The 14745-nt window shown below is 60.1% G+C and overlaps 2 protein-coding genes across 7 annotated transcripts in view; one reads left to right on the forward strand and one right to left on the reverse strand.

Annotated features, from left to right (window-relative positions):
* Nucleotides 1-1222: 1222 nt before the first annotated feature.
* BRI3 (brain protein I3) lies at nucleotides 1223-10402 on the forward strand. The gene is made up of 3 exons (XM_036123570.2): nucleotides 1223-1577; nucleotides 2143-2245; nucleotides 9983-10402. Exons 1-3 carry the CDS (start codon nucleotides 1436-1438, stop codon nucleotides 10113-10115), a joined length of 378 nt encoding a protein of 125 aa, XP_035979463.1. The 5' UTR covers nucleotides 1223-1435; the 3' UTR covers nucleotides 10116-10402.
* Nucleotides 10403-10582: 180 nt separating this feature from the next.
* Nucleotides 10583-14745, reverse strand: part of BAIAP2L1 (BAR/IMD domain containing adaptor protein 2 like 1) — a 104816-nt gene continuing 100653 nt past the window's right edge. For 5 of the 6 annotated variants that reach the window (XM_078074325.1, XM_078074323.1, XM_078074324.1 and 2 more), the window contains one exon: nucleotides 10583-12791. In XM_078074325.1, the coding sequence (XP_077930451.1) occupies nucleotides 12585-12791 (207 nt within the window). In that variant the 3' untranslated portion in view covers nucleotides 10583-12584. The remainder of the gene's footprint in view (nucleotides 12792-14745) is intronic. The other variant, XM_078074326.1, reaches the window with a different exon arrangement.

The following is a 14745-nucleotide window of genomic DNA, read 5'->3' on the forward strand; positions in this document are numbered from 1 at the left end:
TAACGACTGAGCCACCCAGGCGCCCCCCAGTCTCCATTCTTGACCTGGCTCTCCCCTAATGCTAGTCAGGCCCGCCCCTCATTTCTCCCCCACAGGATGCTGGGATGATGATGACCAGTACAGGAGATGGGCTTTGAGGGGCTAAACTTGTAACCCAGGGATAAGATGGTCTCTGAGGAAAAGTTAAAAATAAGGTGGGGTCTGAGATGTCCTTAGTCCTCATGCTAGATCCATCTGCAGGTCACACGAAACACCAAATGCTACAGAAGGCCCTGGAAAGGCCTAGAGGAGCTACGAATTTAAGGGGCTTTAAGCTTGCAGATCCTTCTTTTCCGAGTTTTACTACAAGCCCATTAAGCATTAGCGGGCAGCAATAAAAACGCTTCAGCGAGGGAACCCGACCTAGCGGTTGGTCTTTGCGTCAAGTTCAGGCCACGCCCCTTGCCTGAGCCTCGGTACCCGGGCTGTAGACTGGGACTAAGTACCTCCCGGGTTGTTGTGACGATTAGCAAAACCGACGAACGAGGGAGGGACGGTGCTTGTCACTAAGTAGGTGCTCAATATTTAGGGTTTTGTCCCCAAGCGGGGAATTATTTGTGATCAGCGGCTACAAGTCCTAGAAATCACCTAATTTAATTCATCAAGAAGAAAACCGAGGGAATGAACATCAGCTGAGCGCGAGCAGGCAAGGCTGAGAAGCCCGCCCTGCTTTTTCCTGCCGGAGCTTGCACTTCCACTGCCCCGGGCCGCCGCCCTGATTGGGATCCCGGGTCGCTCGGAACGCGCAGCCCCCGGCCCCTTTGCCCCGAAGCGGTGACAACCAGGAGACGGCCGGGGGACTCGCCCCTCCTGGACTCTCCTGGCCGCCCCGGGCTCCTGCCCTTCCCGGTGGTGAGTGGGCTCGGGCGATCGGATCTCCCCCCGGGCCAAGGGGTCTCCGCTGGGAGATGGGTGGGGCGGGCCCAGGCGCTGGAAGGGGCGGAGTCCGCGGGCCGTAAAGGTCGAGACCCCCGTGCGGCATCTCCTGGTAGTCGCGTGTGTGGCGCGGAGTCTCCTCGTGGCAGCGGGCTGTGGGGCCGCGGAACTGGGCCGAGGAAGAGCGCGGGGTCAAGGCCGACAAGCGGCCGACCCGGTGGCCGGGGGCGGGCGCGGCCCCTTTAAGACGCCGCGCCGGCCCCGCCCCGCGCCGCACCCCCGCCGGGAGCCGCGCCACGTGACCCGGGTCTTGTGACTGGCCGGGGGGAGGCGCGGAGGGGAAGCCCGCGGCGCCCGCCTCGGAGAGGGGCCCAGCCCCGCAGCCGCCGCCGCCGCCCGCGAGGAGCGGGTCCCGCCGCCGGGTCCGGGCGTCCGCGCGAGTCCGAGCCGGCGCGGGAGCGGGAGTCCTTGCGGGAGTGCAGGCGGGAGCCGGGGCCGGGCGCGGTGGGCGCCGCCCGCCATGGACCACAAGCCCCTGCTGCAGGAGCGGCCGCCCGCCTACAACCTGGAGGCCGGCCAGGGCGACTTCGCGTGCGGCCCGCACGGCTACGGCGCCATCCCCGCCGCGCCCCCGCCGCCGCCCTACCCCTACCTCGTCGCAGGTGCGCCCGGCGGCCGGGGTGGGGGCCGGGGTCGGGGCTGGGCGCCGGGCCCGCGGCCCCGGGAGCAAACTTTGGGCCCGGTCCCGTGGCGCCCTTTAGCCCCGAAACCAACTTTTCTCCGGACACCGCTGCGGCGGGGGGCGCGGCCCGACCGTGGTCCGGGGGGCGGTGGGAACCCCCGCGCGGGCACCGCCGACGGGCCGCCCCGGGGCCGGGAACGCCGAGCTCGTGGGGACGGGTGGCTGGCGAGTCTCCCGCAGCGGGAGCCCGCTGTCGGGCCCTCCGCCGGCCTGGGGGGTCGCGAGCCCCGGGCCCGCCCATCCCGGGGAGCGCCGCGGCGCGGTTTCCCATTAACTTCGTTACCCAGGTGCTGTCTGCGGATTAGCACCCAGTAAAGCCCATAACGGGCACTTAGTGGAGGCGGGCCGTTGTCTGGATTTTGGAGAGGATAAGTTTGGGTGCGGGGGCGGGGTGGGTGTCGGGGCGGGGGGACGACAGGAGAAGTAGCCCTCTAACTTCCCAGTTTTCCTCCCGGCCCCCTTCTGATGTGCCTTCCTGCCCACAGGGATACCCACCCACCACCCCAGGGTCTACAACATCCACAGTCGAAATGTCACCAGGTACCCTGCCAATTCCATCGTTGTCGTTGGAGGCTGCCCAGTCTGCAGGTATGTCACAGGCCGGGGGCCGGCCCCCAGAGCCTCAGGAAGGCAGACTCGCTGGGGGGGGGGGGCGGGGGGGGCAGTCTTGGGACAAGCTGCTGACCTGCGGTGTGGGCGAGAGTGGGTTCGTTTTTAGGTCTCACATTGTTTCATGGGTCATCGGGGAGGGGTTCCCTTTCCTGCGGAGTTGAGTGGTTTTGGGGCCCTTGAGTCCCAGATGAGTGGGATGCAGAAATGTTAACACCTGGTGTCCCTGGTTCTGGAACCTGCGGTTGATTCTTGAAGGTGGTGGAAGGTTTCCTTTTACTGGGAAGGGCAACTAGAAGTGCCCCGGCAGGAGAGCCCTGACTCAGATGGCCCGTGTGTCCAAGGATCCCGAGGTCCAGGAGGCCAGGGGAGCAACGTCCGCGGCGCGGGGCCATTGGCAGGAGGAGGATGGAAACACTGTGGTTCTTTGTGTGGGGCAGGAGCTGTTTTTCGTATCCTCAAACCAAAGCCTCCAGGGCCCTGCAACTGGTTTTATAGGGTCCGAGCTGCAGCTAGCTGCATGCTTGTTCTGTGTGGGTCATGAGGGTTCACACTCAGATACGACTTGGTCCTTGCCTGCTAGATGCAAGAGTGCAGGTCTTCAGCTGGTCTGGGAGAAGGAAGTTGAAGTCTCTGAGATGGAATTGAGAAACGTCGGTTGACACTGAGACTTAACGTCAAAGGTGTATCTGGAAGGCCTGGAGCAGAGTCAAGGGGGAAGTTAAAGATTTCAGAGTCACAGGGGTCAACTGTGTGGGCGGGGGAGGGCTTCACAGAGATGGGGGGTAGGAGGCTGGACTCCCAGAGCCTAGCAGAGGGGGCTGTGGGCCGGCCGGGGACCTTGTCTGCCAACTCAGGACAGGTGTGTCTTCTGATACAGCCTTTGGGGAAACATAACGGGGGTTGGGGGGAAGACAGATGACTTGCACCCTCCTGGACACCATTCTCTCCACGGGCATCTGGGGGCATCACAGCTGTTGGGGTTTGAAGGTACAAAGGTGGGAAGAAGGGGCGTGGGCCTGGGAGCTCCCCGAAGGCTGCTTGGCTGGGCGGGGGTCAGGACTCGGTCGCCTGTGAAGAGAGCCGCTGGGAGTCTGGGGGGTTGTGTGCAAAGGTGGGTGATGGGAACCCCGCTGTCTTTGGCTTAGAGGCTGGCGCTGGGTGCTCGGAGCCCTGGCTGTGTGCGCAGTCCTGTCCCCACGCGGGCCAGCTGGAGGATTCCAAGGGCCTGTTTTGGGCGGGAGAATCTTTGAGTGATCTCCCGAGTTGAGGACGGCGTCGGGGGCGGAGCAGTCCGGCTGGGATTTCAGCGTCTCCACGCCGTGGCTGCGTGTTGTGTCCCGCCAGTTCCCAGCGTGCTGCAGGTACTGCATTCAGGTCCCGGCTGTTCTCCCACCTGGGAAGTGGGGGTGTCTTGGGGTGCTCTTTGAAGCCCTTCCTGGCCCAAGCGCCTGTGCTCAGAGACCAGCGGCAAGGCCCCCGTGGCTGCCGGGCGGGGAGCACTTTCCTGGCTACTTTCCTTCTCCCCCCGGGCGGGAGCTCTGTCATTTCGGAGGCCTGTGGCTTCTGCTGATGGGGTCCCAGAGCCCCACTCCTGCAGAATCGGGATCAGGGTCAGCTTCCTGAAGGCTGAGGTGTGGGGCGCCGGCAGTGGGGACAGGCTTTTCATGTCGGGATCACCATCCTCCCTGCCTCTGGGTGGTAGCACTGAGGAGGGGGTGCTCCGAGAGCAAGTTTGGGGACTGAGTTGGGACCTAACGCGCTGATTCCCTCTAGGCCCGTCCCCGTGATCCCTCTCGCCTGCGGACTGAGGAGGATGGGTGCTGGCATTAAGGGCCCCCCCCCAGCACTTGGGTGCTTCATGTGAGAGTGTCCCCACCCTCCGCCTGTGGTGCCCTCTGCTGCTGGAGAGCGGGCAGCCCCTTGGCCCCGGGAGGCCAGCTTCCTAGGCAGTGGGCGGGGGAGCAGGGGGCCTGGGAGATGGGCAGTGGGAGGGAGGGAGAGGCCGGGTGCTTCCCAAGGAGGCTCTCCTGTGGTTTGGGGAGCGGGTACGTGGCCCTGGGGCGGCTCCCCTCTGGGGAGAGCGGAGAGGTGTCCCCTGGGGCACAGTCCAGCGAGGCCACTGTCTGGCATCTGGAGTTGGGAGACGGCCACTTGTCATGTGACCGCACTGTCTCCCTTTCCGTCCAGCCCGCCAGGCTCTGTCCCCTTCCCTCCTGGTAGCTTGGCAGGGATTTGCCCAAGTCACACGTCTGTGATTCCTTCTGAGGGAGGCTTGGCGTAAGAGGCCCGTGTCACTTGTCACTTGGCCCTCATCTTAAGCAGCCTGACCCCATCTTCCCTTTTCAGTGGGCTACGAGAAAGCTTTCCTTGGGAGCCCAGCAGAGGAGCGGGCTCCTCATTTCACCCCCGTCTGTCTGGACTCAGCGCCATCTTGCCCGGGCAGGGCTCTGGCCAGGCCCCGGCCTCTCTGCAGCTGGTCCTCCCCCGGGGGTTGTGGGCCGTCCCTCAGTGCAGGGTGAGGGGAGGTGGCAGCCCCCAGAGTCTGGGAGTCCAGGCTCGGCTCGGTTCACCCCGGGCTGCCGTGGGGCAGCCTGTTGGGAAGGCTCCCTGCGCAGCAAGGGGTCAAAGGCCAGAGTGTGCATAAAGCCTGGCCTGCCCGGGGCTCCCCACTGACACTGGCCGGGGGTCACTGGTACTTAGTTTTGGGGCTAACCCGAGGGGTACGAGGAGATCTAGAAACGAGTGGGGCCTTGGCAGCCGAGAGAGAGGCTCCAGGCAGGCTGAGGGTCTGACACAGGGCATGGGGGGACGGAGTGCGGTGTGTGGAGGGGTCCTGAGAGGAGGGGGTCTGGACAGTGGGCTGCAGGCAGGGGGTGGAGGGGCCCCAGCTCATCCGGCATCTAGGACCACAAAACCAGCGTTCCGGAGGCGGCCGCTGGGCCTGGGCCGGCTGGAAAACAGGCCACCAGGATGGGCCCTGCCCACAGCCGCGGTCCTGTGGGTTCTGCCCGGCCTGATGGGGGGGAGGGGGCAGCACCCGGATGAGCTGGGACTCGTGCCCTGGGCTGCGCTGGGCAGGGTGCGCAGCTCGTGGGAGCACCCCAAGGAATGCCGGGGCCTCCTCCGGTCTGTGGGTCCAGGCCTAGGCCTGGGTGATCCGCAGCTCCTCCCGCAGCCAGTCTTCCCCGACCCCCCCGGGGGCACCTGCCCTGTGTGCCCCTGTGTAGTGGAGGCCCTGGGACAGCACAAGGCCGGACAGAGGCGCCTCCCAAGTGGGTGAGTTATGAGCGAGTTGGCTGGGTGCTTTGGGCATCTGGTCCCCAAGCCTTGGCTCCCACTGAAGGCCACTGGAGGAAGTCCTCCGCTCTCTCTCCCCTGAGACTCGGCCTTCCGGTGAGGGCTGGTCTGGGGGCTGCTCCCGGGCTGGATGCCACCCCGAGTGCGTAACTGGGGACGCACCGAGGGCTGCTGGAGCTGGTGGCCCTGAGTGCCCGCGTTGGGGCGGGGGGGGGGTGTACGGGACATGCGGGGGCTGCCGTTTGCGGATGGCTGGTCCTTGGGGCAGCCGAGCGCTCACTCCCCTCGGGCCTTGGTGGCCGGTCCGTCGCCTCGCTGCCCGAGAGCCTGGCTCAGGCCCGCTTCACACAGATGCCCAGTGGCCGCTTTCTCCATAGGGTCAGAGCCAGGAGTTAAATGAGCGTGTTCAGAATTTGTCAGTTCCCAGTTTCTCCAGCTTCCACATCCTTCCCTGCCCACCGCCCCCCCACCAGCCGATTGCCCAAGAACGGGGCGCGGCTTCCAGCCTCTGCGGGGCCGCCGGCGTAGTGTGGATTCTGAGCCGGTTGAGAGTTGAAGCTCGTTCTGAGCCGACTGGGGCCTTTCGGGGCGGGGGGTGGGGGGTGCGGAGAGGAAGAGCGTGTGACGCCGTTTGGGAGGGCCGGCGGGAGGCAGCCCGCGTCATGGTTGTCCCGGGGCGTCCCCTCCCTCCTGTGGTGCCTCACGGGGACGGGCGCCGGGGACAGGTTTGCTCTGCGGCCTGGAGTCTTGCTCCATCAAAAGTGGCCCAGAGATCAGCTTGTGTTTCTCAATTCAGAAGATTCTGGATCTTTAGAAACTGTAAGTTATGCCAGCTTTGTTTCTGAGGTCTGGGGCAGCACCCATGGTGAGAACATTAATATTTTTGCAGCAGGACGTGAGTGTTCACGGGCAGTGGATGAATTATGACCGTACGTGGCCACGAGTTAGTTTGGGTCACGGGTCGCCGCCAGGCGAGTGTGCTACAAACCTATGAGAACGATCTTTCAGAGCCTTGTATCGTCTGGAAGAGGGGTGTGGACCCCTGGGGTGGCAGGTGTGGTCCCCGGGGGCTGCCCCCGTGCTTGGAGGCTCCCGCTGGCTGTGCCCGGTTCCTCACGCGGGAAAGCGTGTCGGGTTCGGGTCGTTGGCCCGTGGCAGGGACGCTCCCTCGTCCCTGCAGGGAAAGGCCCCTGCTCTTCCGGAGACCAGGGCCCAGGCCATCTTTAGAGTGTGGTGACGGCGGACGGGGCGAGCTGGGGCCCTGGCTCCAAGGGCCTCGGGGGGAGGCGCAGGGTCACGGAGGACGGAGCGGCGGGCGGCCCAGGCGGCTAGCTGTGCTCCGGCCGGAGTCCGTGACGGGTGTGGACGGAAAGCACGGCGGGCGTGAGCAGCGAGGGCTTGTGTTCTCGTGTCTGGGAAGCCCCGGCTGGGGGGGGAGGGGGGCGCCTGGTCGGCCCGCGAGGCCACTGCTCTGCCTTTTAAGTTCCCAGAGCACCTCCAGGGGCCGAGCAAGGGGAGTGTTGGGCCCAGACGGTGTGGGGGCCGCTGGGAAGCTTCGTGCTTGGGCAGGGCCGGTCCCTGGCTTCGCGGGCACGGAGGGCCTGGGGGGGTGTGTCCGTCCCCCGCACCCCGGGTTCCCTCCAGCTGAGGGCCGCGGAGCACCCGGGAAGAGGCAGCTGGGGCAAGCTGCCCACGACAGCCGCCTGCCCTCCGACGGGGGGTTCGTGTGGGGAGCTGTGCCAGGCAGCCCCCGTAGCTCCTGCCCCCCACCGTGGGGACACTGCACCGGGCTCAGAGGGCTGCCCCAGGCACCGAGGACAGCAGGACACGCCTTGGCCCCAGCCTCCTCCCGGACATCTGCAGCCTCTGAGCAGACACTCCGGGTTCTAGGTTGTGCTGCTTAATGGCTTTGATCCTTAAGTGGGGTGACATGGAGTGTTCAGCCTGGGAGGTGCTCAGCCAGGTAGTCCCTGTCCTTGGGCCCCACTCGCCCCTGGAGGGGATGCTGGGCGGGGCACCCTCCTAACTCCTTCAGAGGGCAGGCTTCTCTGGAAGGTTCTCAGCTGGTGCTTGTGACCCAGCTAGGAGGCCTGGCTCACTTCTGTCCTCGGCTTTTTCCTTGGGCATTCTAACCGACCCTGTGAATGGGTGTGATTCTTGGGCTTTCAGCCGTGGGTGGAACTTCGGTAGATGCCAGGAGGAAGGAGGACAGGGGCGCCTGGGTGGCACCAAAGCTCTGAGTGGTCCAGGTCCAGGTCTAGCTAGTCTGAAAGTGGCTTGATTCGCGGCCGTAGTTGTAGGAGCTGTCGGCGAGGACTGGACAGAGCAGATGCGTTCCTGTCCCCGTGTGTGGCCCAGGGCCTCCCTGAAGCCTCACCCCTGACTTGGGCAGCATGGCCTCTGGTGCTTTCTCAGGTGGGGCAGGTGTGGGGTGGGCTCTGCACAGCTGTGTCTGGACGCCCACGGGCAGGGGCAGCCACGGGAGGGCCAAGGAACAATGTGGGGACCTGACGACCTTGGCAGTCCTTAGAAAGGGGACTCCTAGTACTAGACTTTCCTAGCAGTCTAGACCAGAAAAGGTAACTCTGCAGGTGGACATTCAGGCCTGGTGGTTAGCCTGCCCTCAGACCCGGCCTTGCGTGCGTGCAGGCTGAGTGGTCAGCTCACGGGTCAGCTGGGAAGTGCCGGCTGGAACTGGTCACCAGGGGTCTTTACTGCGGGACTTCTCAGGGCCTTTCCGAAACTCCTGTGCACCGTGACTCCAGGGCAGGGGGACGAGCTTCCTCAAATTAATCAACAAAGTCCTTTTCTGCAGAGCTTATCAGGGGAAGTGGTGTTTTAGGACAAGCCCGTTGGGAAGTGCTGCTAGAGGGTGCCGTCCTTTGTAGACATTTCAGGCAGCTCCCTCCTGAGGGGATAGGAAGGGAAGCGGCGTCGAGTGTGACTGTTTCTTTAAGCAGTTGAAAGCCAGGCTCCCTAAGAGTCTAGTTTACTTACCACCATTCTCAGCCCAGCGCCTGCCCTGTGCGCGGCTGGAGCCCTGGCCCAGTGGGCCGGAGCGGAGCGCAGAAGGGGCGGCGGCAGGTGTGGCATCTGGGGCGGAGGAAGTCTTCCGTTGGGCGCTTCACCTTGACACTCGACCTTCTGTTAAGCTGAACCTTCGTCCTCTGCACACAGCGGCAGAACGAGCAGCAGCTGCTTCCAGAACATTGTGGGCACGGGAGACCCTTAGCAGCGTTTGAAGACAAAGGAGCTGAGGTGTGGGTAGAGGAGGAAGTGGCTTCAGGGCCACTGAGGCAGCTGGCGTGAACGCGGGGAGGCAGGGGCGGTCTGGGAGCGCGGCCCACCCCATGAAGGCAGGCAGGCCCGGGGAGTGCCGCGGGGACTGCCACCGGGAGGGCCACTGTCCCGGAAGCCCCTCCCTCCTTCCGTCTCAGTACTCCGCCCCGGCTGACTTGGGCACATGTGTTCTGGTGAATTCTGGTGAAGTGCCTTGTTCGCAAAGGCCCTCGGCTCACAGCGTGGTGGACGAGGCTGAAGGTGTCCCTGGCCGCCTGGGGAGGAACTTGTTTCCACCGACTTGCCCTGGCTCTCCGGAATGTGAACCATTGCTCATTAGGGCTGAGCTGGCTCTTGCGGTTACCATTTTAATTCCAGCTCTGTGTCCAGAACTTTCCAGAAGTAGCCTAAGCAGCAGTGGCAGAGCTGAGCGCAAGGCTCCTGCTTCCCGTCTTTGAAAATGACCCTGGAATGTGAGTGGTGACCTCAGGTCACTGAACCTACACTCCTGGCACATGGTTGGGGTGATAGCCCTAGGCGTGTGGGTTACGCACACTGAAGGTAAATTTGACTTTGTGAAGAAGAAACAGATTAAATTTCTCAAGATAAGTGGTCTTCCTATAGACACTGTGAATTTGGCTGATTTTAATCTTTCAATAAAATCTGCTGTAACCTTCTCCCAAAACAGAATTCTAAGAAGTTTTTGGAATTTCCCTCTAGGGGATGGAAGAATAAAACTTTTCAACAGTGGGGGAAAAAATACCCTAAAATGATTAGGTTTTCTTGGTCTAGTTTTCAGAGATACAAGAATTCTTATAGAAACTAGCATTTGTTTCTTGTTCGTCCTTTTGTAACGGAGGAGGAAACATGGTACGTAACGTGGCAAGGGAACGTTCTTGTCGTTACAAGTGATGATTCCTTCCGGTAACTCCCCGCCCCTTCCCATTTTGGAGCAGTAGCTGGCCGGAATCGGCACGCGCAACAGGCCGGCGGGTTCGTCGCCGGAGGGGCAGAGACCGCTTCTGGGGACACAGTCACTGACGCACCAGGGGCCCTGCATCCTCACGCGCTCCGTCCCCTCTCGTGCGGGGCTCTGCCAAGCGCCCTAACACGAGTGCCCCTCTCTTCTCTCCACAGAGTCGGGGTTCTGGAGGACTCCTTCACCTTCCTGGGCATCTTCTTGGCCATCATCTTGTTCCCATTTGGGTTCATCTGCTGTTTTGCCTTGAGGAAGCGAAGATGCCCCAACTGTGGAGCAAACTTCACTTAACGGGACCACCACCCCCGGCTTCCCTACACCCAGCTGTCCTTTTCTAATGTAAATGTCGTGTACAGTAGCTTTATTTGATTAAGCTTTCAGGACTGTTTTGTAAAGCGAGGCGGGCTAGACGGCGTGAGCTGCAGTTTCGTGGGTGCAGGGGTCACAGCGTGGGGACACAGCGGCACTGCTCTGGGGTGAATGACAGCTCAATAAAGCACTGCTTTTATTTTTTGCAGTCTTCAATTTGAGAAAGGTGAGAAATACTGTTTTAAATAAATGAGATTCATACCATTGTTTACCTGGTTCTGCTTATTCAGTGTGTGCACACTGCTACTTATATAAACAAACTCGTGTACATGTTTGAAATTTTCTGTAACCAAATAGACTAGAACAACATACCCATCGCCTGGCTTCAGCATCGTCCAGCTCCCGGCAGGTCTTGATCTAGTCCTCTGTAGACAGTCACAGCTCAAGAGTGTGCTTTCCAAATTTTTATTAATATAACGAAACCTAATACCTTGACGCTTACTTACAGAGCACCACCTCTGCGCCCAGGACCTGAGGTAAGCCCTCCCCTCGGTGAGGCAGCCGAGTGCCCACCACAGTCCATCCTGTGAAGGCCGAGAGCGGGTCGGGTGAGCCAGGCGAGCCTGCAGAGACCGCCCCTGAGAGTCTGTAACGCAGCCGGAGGTGCCCGAGGAGCAGAGCTCTGGCGGTCAGGGAGGCCTCACCCCCACCACTGCAAATCCTGAGCTTCCACGAACCCTCCTCTTACTCAGATGCTGAGAGAAGCAGGGACCGCTGAACCAGATGGGGCTGTGGTTTCTTTATTGGCTGGAGCGTCTTCTCTCAGGACAGGTGCGCTGTTTGCCAACTCGGCCTGGAAGACCCTCACGTAGGTCTGACTCCTCAGCCCTCGGGGTCGCCCGATTCGCCTGGCAGCCAGGACAGGACCAAGAACGTGAGGTGTCACACGCTTCCAGTGGTTTACCTGCATTTGACCATGACCACTTCCAAGTTTATAGAAAAATGTTGATATTTATGGTGAGACCAACGGAGCTGTGATAAATGAGGCCCTCTCCGCCCACACACAGTGAATGGCCAGGGTGTGCGTCCTGATTCTGCGCTCCTCCAGAACAGGGCCCAGTCCCTGGCAGCCAGAGGTAAACTCGGCCACTGGCTCAGAGTTCCCAGTTCTGAGGCTGTGATGGCAGGTCTCGGATGAAATGCAGACCTTCCCATCCCAGCCACCAACACTCAGGCTCCTGGCTATCTACGTGCTCTTTGCGGGAGGGGGGGTCAGTACCTGATTTCAGAAATGAAGTACACTAGCTAGGGAGGCAGCTTCGATCAACGAGCATAGCGAGAACACCCTGGGGTCTCTCGCGTGGGGCCCTCACACGCATGTGTGACGCTCTGAGCCAGGCCCACGTGCAGCACGGCCTGGTGTCTTCTCTGCACTGAGTCGGGGAGTTCGTAACTCCAGACTACTAAACTCAGTAGCTCTGGGATGATTCGAGTACTAAACATCATGGCTGTGACAGGGTCAGGCAGTGTCTGCACGCTCTACAGGTACGTCTAAATCGAAGGAAACTTGGAGATTCCTCCATCTTAGGTAGCTCTACATCTGATTAAACAATTTAAAATTTTTAAGTTAAAAAATTAAATTTTATATAATAGTCTCATAATTTATATTGCTTACAATTATGATTTGCATGCTAAGATGCAAATTTACATATCATTTCCTTTAGATAAATGTCATGATGCTAGGTAAGAGCACATGCTTTATAAAATAAAACTGTGGTCTCCTTTGCATTCAGGTGCAGAAACCCAGTCATGAAAGCATAGACTATCCCTTACTCTGGCTATTAAAAAAAAAATCATAGAATATTTTAAAAATGATACAGTAAGGATTGGAACCAAATTTACTGTCTTCTGATGAACAGAATATATTTTTAAATGACTGAGTTGATAACTAAACTATTCTTTATCTTCTTAAAGATGGAAATGTATCAACACAACTATGTTAAATTGAGAGAATGCATTGATTTGCTCAAGTAGAATACAGTTAAAATCAGGCACCCTTTGGCGAAGCTTTACAACAGTTACAGCAAGTCAAACAACTTGTATCATTTTGCAAGTGAGAACTTAACGGAGGAACTGGAGCTCCTGGGCCCTCCCTTCATCAGATGATGGGCGCTGAGCGATCGTTTGTCACCGTCGGTCGGAGTTTCACGGTAGCAAAGGGGTTCTCTCCGCTGCAGGGGGAGGAAAAACACGGCTACAGAAATACTACGAGATGGAAATTTGATTTTAAAAGAGCCATGAACTACTCTTCTCACTGTGAAAATCTGGCTTCTGTAAAAGATTCCAGACACTTTGTGAACATGAACGTTTCTCTGTGGCAGTTCTGAGTGACAGAACTCTCCAGAGCTGTAGACGCTGTAACGGGAGAGCCGCCTAGGACAGGGTCTGGACTCAGCTGCCCACCGCCCCTGTGAGCAGGCCTCCCCCTCTGGGACCCGGGCAGACGCTGGCAGAGCCTCCAGGCCCCCCTCCCCAGCCTGATGAGGACAGGGTGGCTGCATCCTCCTCAGACCCCACAGGCCCTGGGCTGCACAGGCCCCACGGACAAAGGTCAACATACCTGAGGAAAGGAGGCTTTGCTGTCCCATTTGCATTGTTCTGTGAAGAATAAAGATGGAAGTTTATGGAAGGCTCATGAAATTGGGACATTTTTAATAAGACCTGAAGGTAAAGCCATCTAAAGCACAAGGGACTCCACATATGACCAATGCCGGTTTTAAAAAGCGCCCCCCAGTCTCTGTCCATTTGAGACCACCTCAATGTGTCTAAAGTCACTTAAAGAGTAAGGACAAGAACAGAAAACCTAAGACAGGGAGGGACCCTCACAAGTGCTGGAACGACTCAGAACTGGAGGGAGGCTGGGACGGGCTGCTCCTCCCCGATGGCCCTTCGGCTGCACACCCGTAGTGAGTGCAGTTGGGTTCTGGAGCCCAATCCTGGATGATGCCATCAAAAGACAGTGAGTGAGAATAAGACCTTGTTGGGTCTTGGTGCCCATAGACTGGTGCCGACAGCTGGCCAGAGATCTGGTAGGAAGTTCCAGAAGGCGAGGGGAGAGGGAACAATGCCAACTGTTTTTTGCCTTCAGGAACCGCCAGAGCCCGGGACTTGGGGGCCTCCCAGCGTGGCCAGGGACCACGGGGGCGTATGCAGCTTCTGTCCTTCATTCTGCAAGCTTGCAGGCTTTACATTGCTGTCAATCTGCTCTGGCTGTTCAGGAACTCACTGGCCCCAGCTTGTGGGGCTAGTTCTCCGGGTGGCACCCAGGAGAGGGCAGCGTAACACCGTCCGAGCCACAGGCCGCCACACCAGCCCTGACCGTCCTGAGAGCTCCCAGGATACCTGTGACTGCTGACCAGACAGCTCCTCTGACCACCTGTTGCCAGCCTGGGGGTCGAAGGCCATCCTTGGAGGCGGAAGCCCAGGTCGGGGCTCTCTGCCTGGCTCCTCCTGGGTGCTGGACATACAGACTCTCAAAGTTTAAGAGGGGCTGCGGGCACCTGGGCCACTTGAGACCCGCACCTGCTGTCTCTGTGCCTCTGGGGACCTCAGGGCATGACCGAGAGCCCTGGGGCCGGCAGGTCAGCAGGCTCATCCCGATGGGGAGTGCCAGCATTAGGAGGCACCCAAGTCAGCCCTGCACCCCGATTCAGTGTCTACTTTTCATCACTGATGCACAAAGCAGCTGCTCTGCTCAGCACATCCTAATAGGGCTTTAAATGGCTGCGAAGTGGTTTCTTCCTACGAGGCGTGCTGCGCTTCCCCAGCAGGTCTCAGAGAAAGCCCATTTCTGGGGAAGCGCTCATACTCTATGATGGCTACAGGCTAATTTATAATTTATTTAAAAAGCATCAGGATGCCTGCCCTGCAGCGCCACACGTGCTCAGAGCGCCGGCAGCGGTGGGAAGAGGCCGCCTGCGTCCTCCCAGCCTGGAGAGCACACTTCCTGCCAAGCAGACTCCCCAGGTGTGGCGTCTGGGAGGCATGTGCTCGGGCCCAGGGGCACACAGCCCTCTGGCTCCTTGATACTCCCACTGGGAACCACCTTCTTGCTGCCTTTCCTTGGGCGCAAACCATCTCCCTGCCGGGTGCGTCCTCAAGTCGGAGGAAAGCTCTGTGCACCCGGAACTGGAGCCCAGACACACAACCCTCCCCGAGTACCCGCACGCTGCCTCCAGGGGAAGGCGTGGGGGCCTGTTCCCAGGAGGGCCTCCTGAGCCCTGACCGACCCAACTCAACTTGACAACGAATTTAGCTACATGTTCATGAGCTGTGCCGAGTACTTGGCCCAGACACTTGAGAGAAACAAACACGGCAGCGAGATGCGTCACAGTCCACCAAAAGCCAAGTGGCAAGAAGTAACAGCTCTTGTGAGGGGGGACGGCGAGAGTAACTTAGGACAGCCCGAAGCCATTCGGTGCCGGGCCGAACCCGGGTCCCAGTGTGAACCCCGCGCCCCGGCAAGCCTCCCCCACCGCTGGTCCCAGCAGCGCGCATGTGCAACAGGCAGAGATCCCCCACCAGGACACTCAGAGCAGTCCCGTGAGAACGG

The sequence above is a fragment of the Halichoerus grypus genome, chromosome 6 (assembly GCF_964656455.1).
Source record: "Halichoerus grypus chromosome 6, mHalGry1.hap1.1, whole genome shotgun sequence".
NCBI lineage: Eukaryota > Metazoa > Chordata > Mammalia > Carnivora > Phocidae > Halichoerus > Halichoerus grypus.

Excerpts from the sequence above, each read along its gene's own strand:
- BRI3 (XM_036123570.2), top strand. The coding sequence starts at position 1,436 with ATGGACCACAAGCCCCTGCTGCAGGAGCGGCCGCCCGCCTACAACCTG. Across the intron at positions 1,578-2,142 it reads CTACCCCTACCTCGTCGCAG|GGATACCCACCCACCACCCC; the intron begins GTGCGCCCGGCG and ends TCCTGCCCACAG. Across the intron at positions 2,246-9,982 it reads GGAGGCTGCCCAGTCTGCAG|AGTCGGGGTTCTGGAGGACT; the intron begins GTATGTCACAGG and ends TTCTCTCCACAG.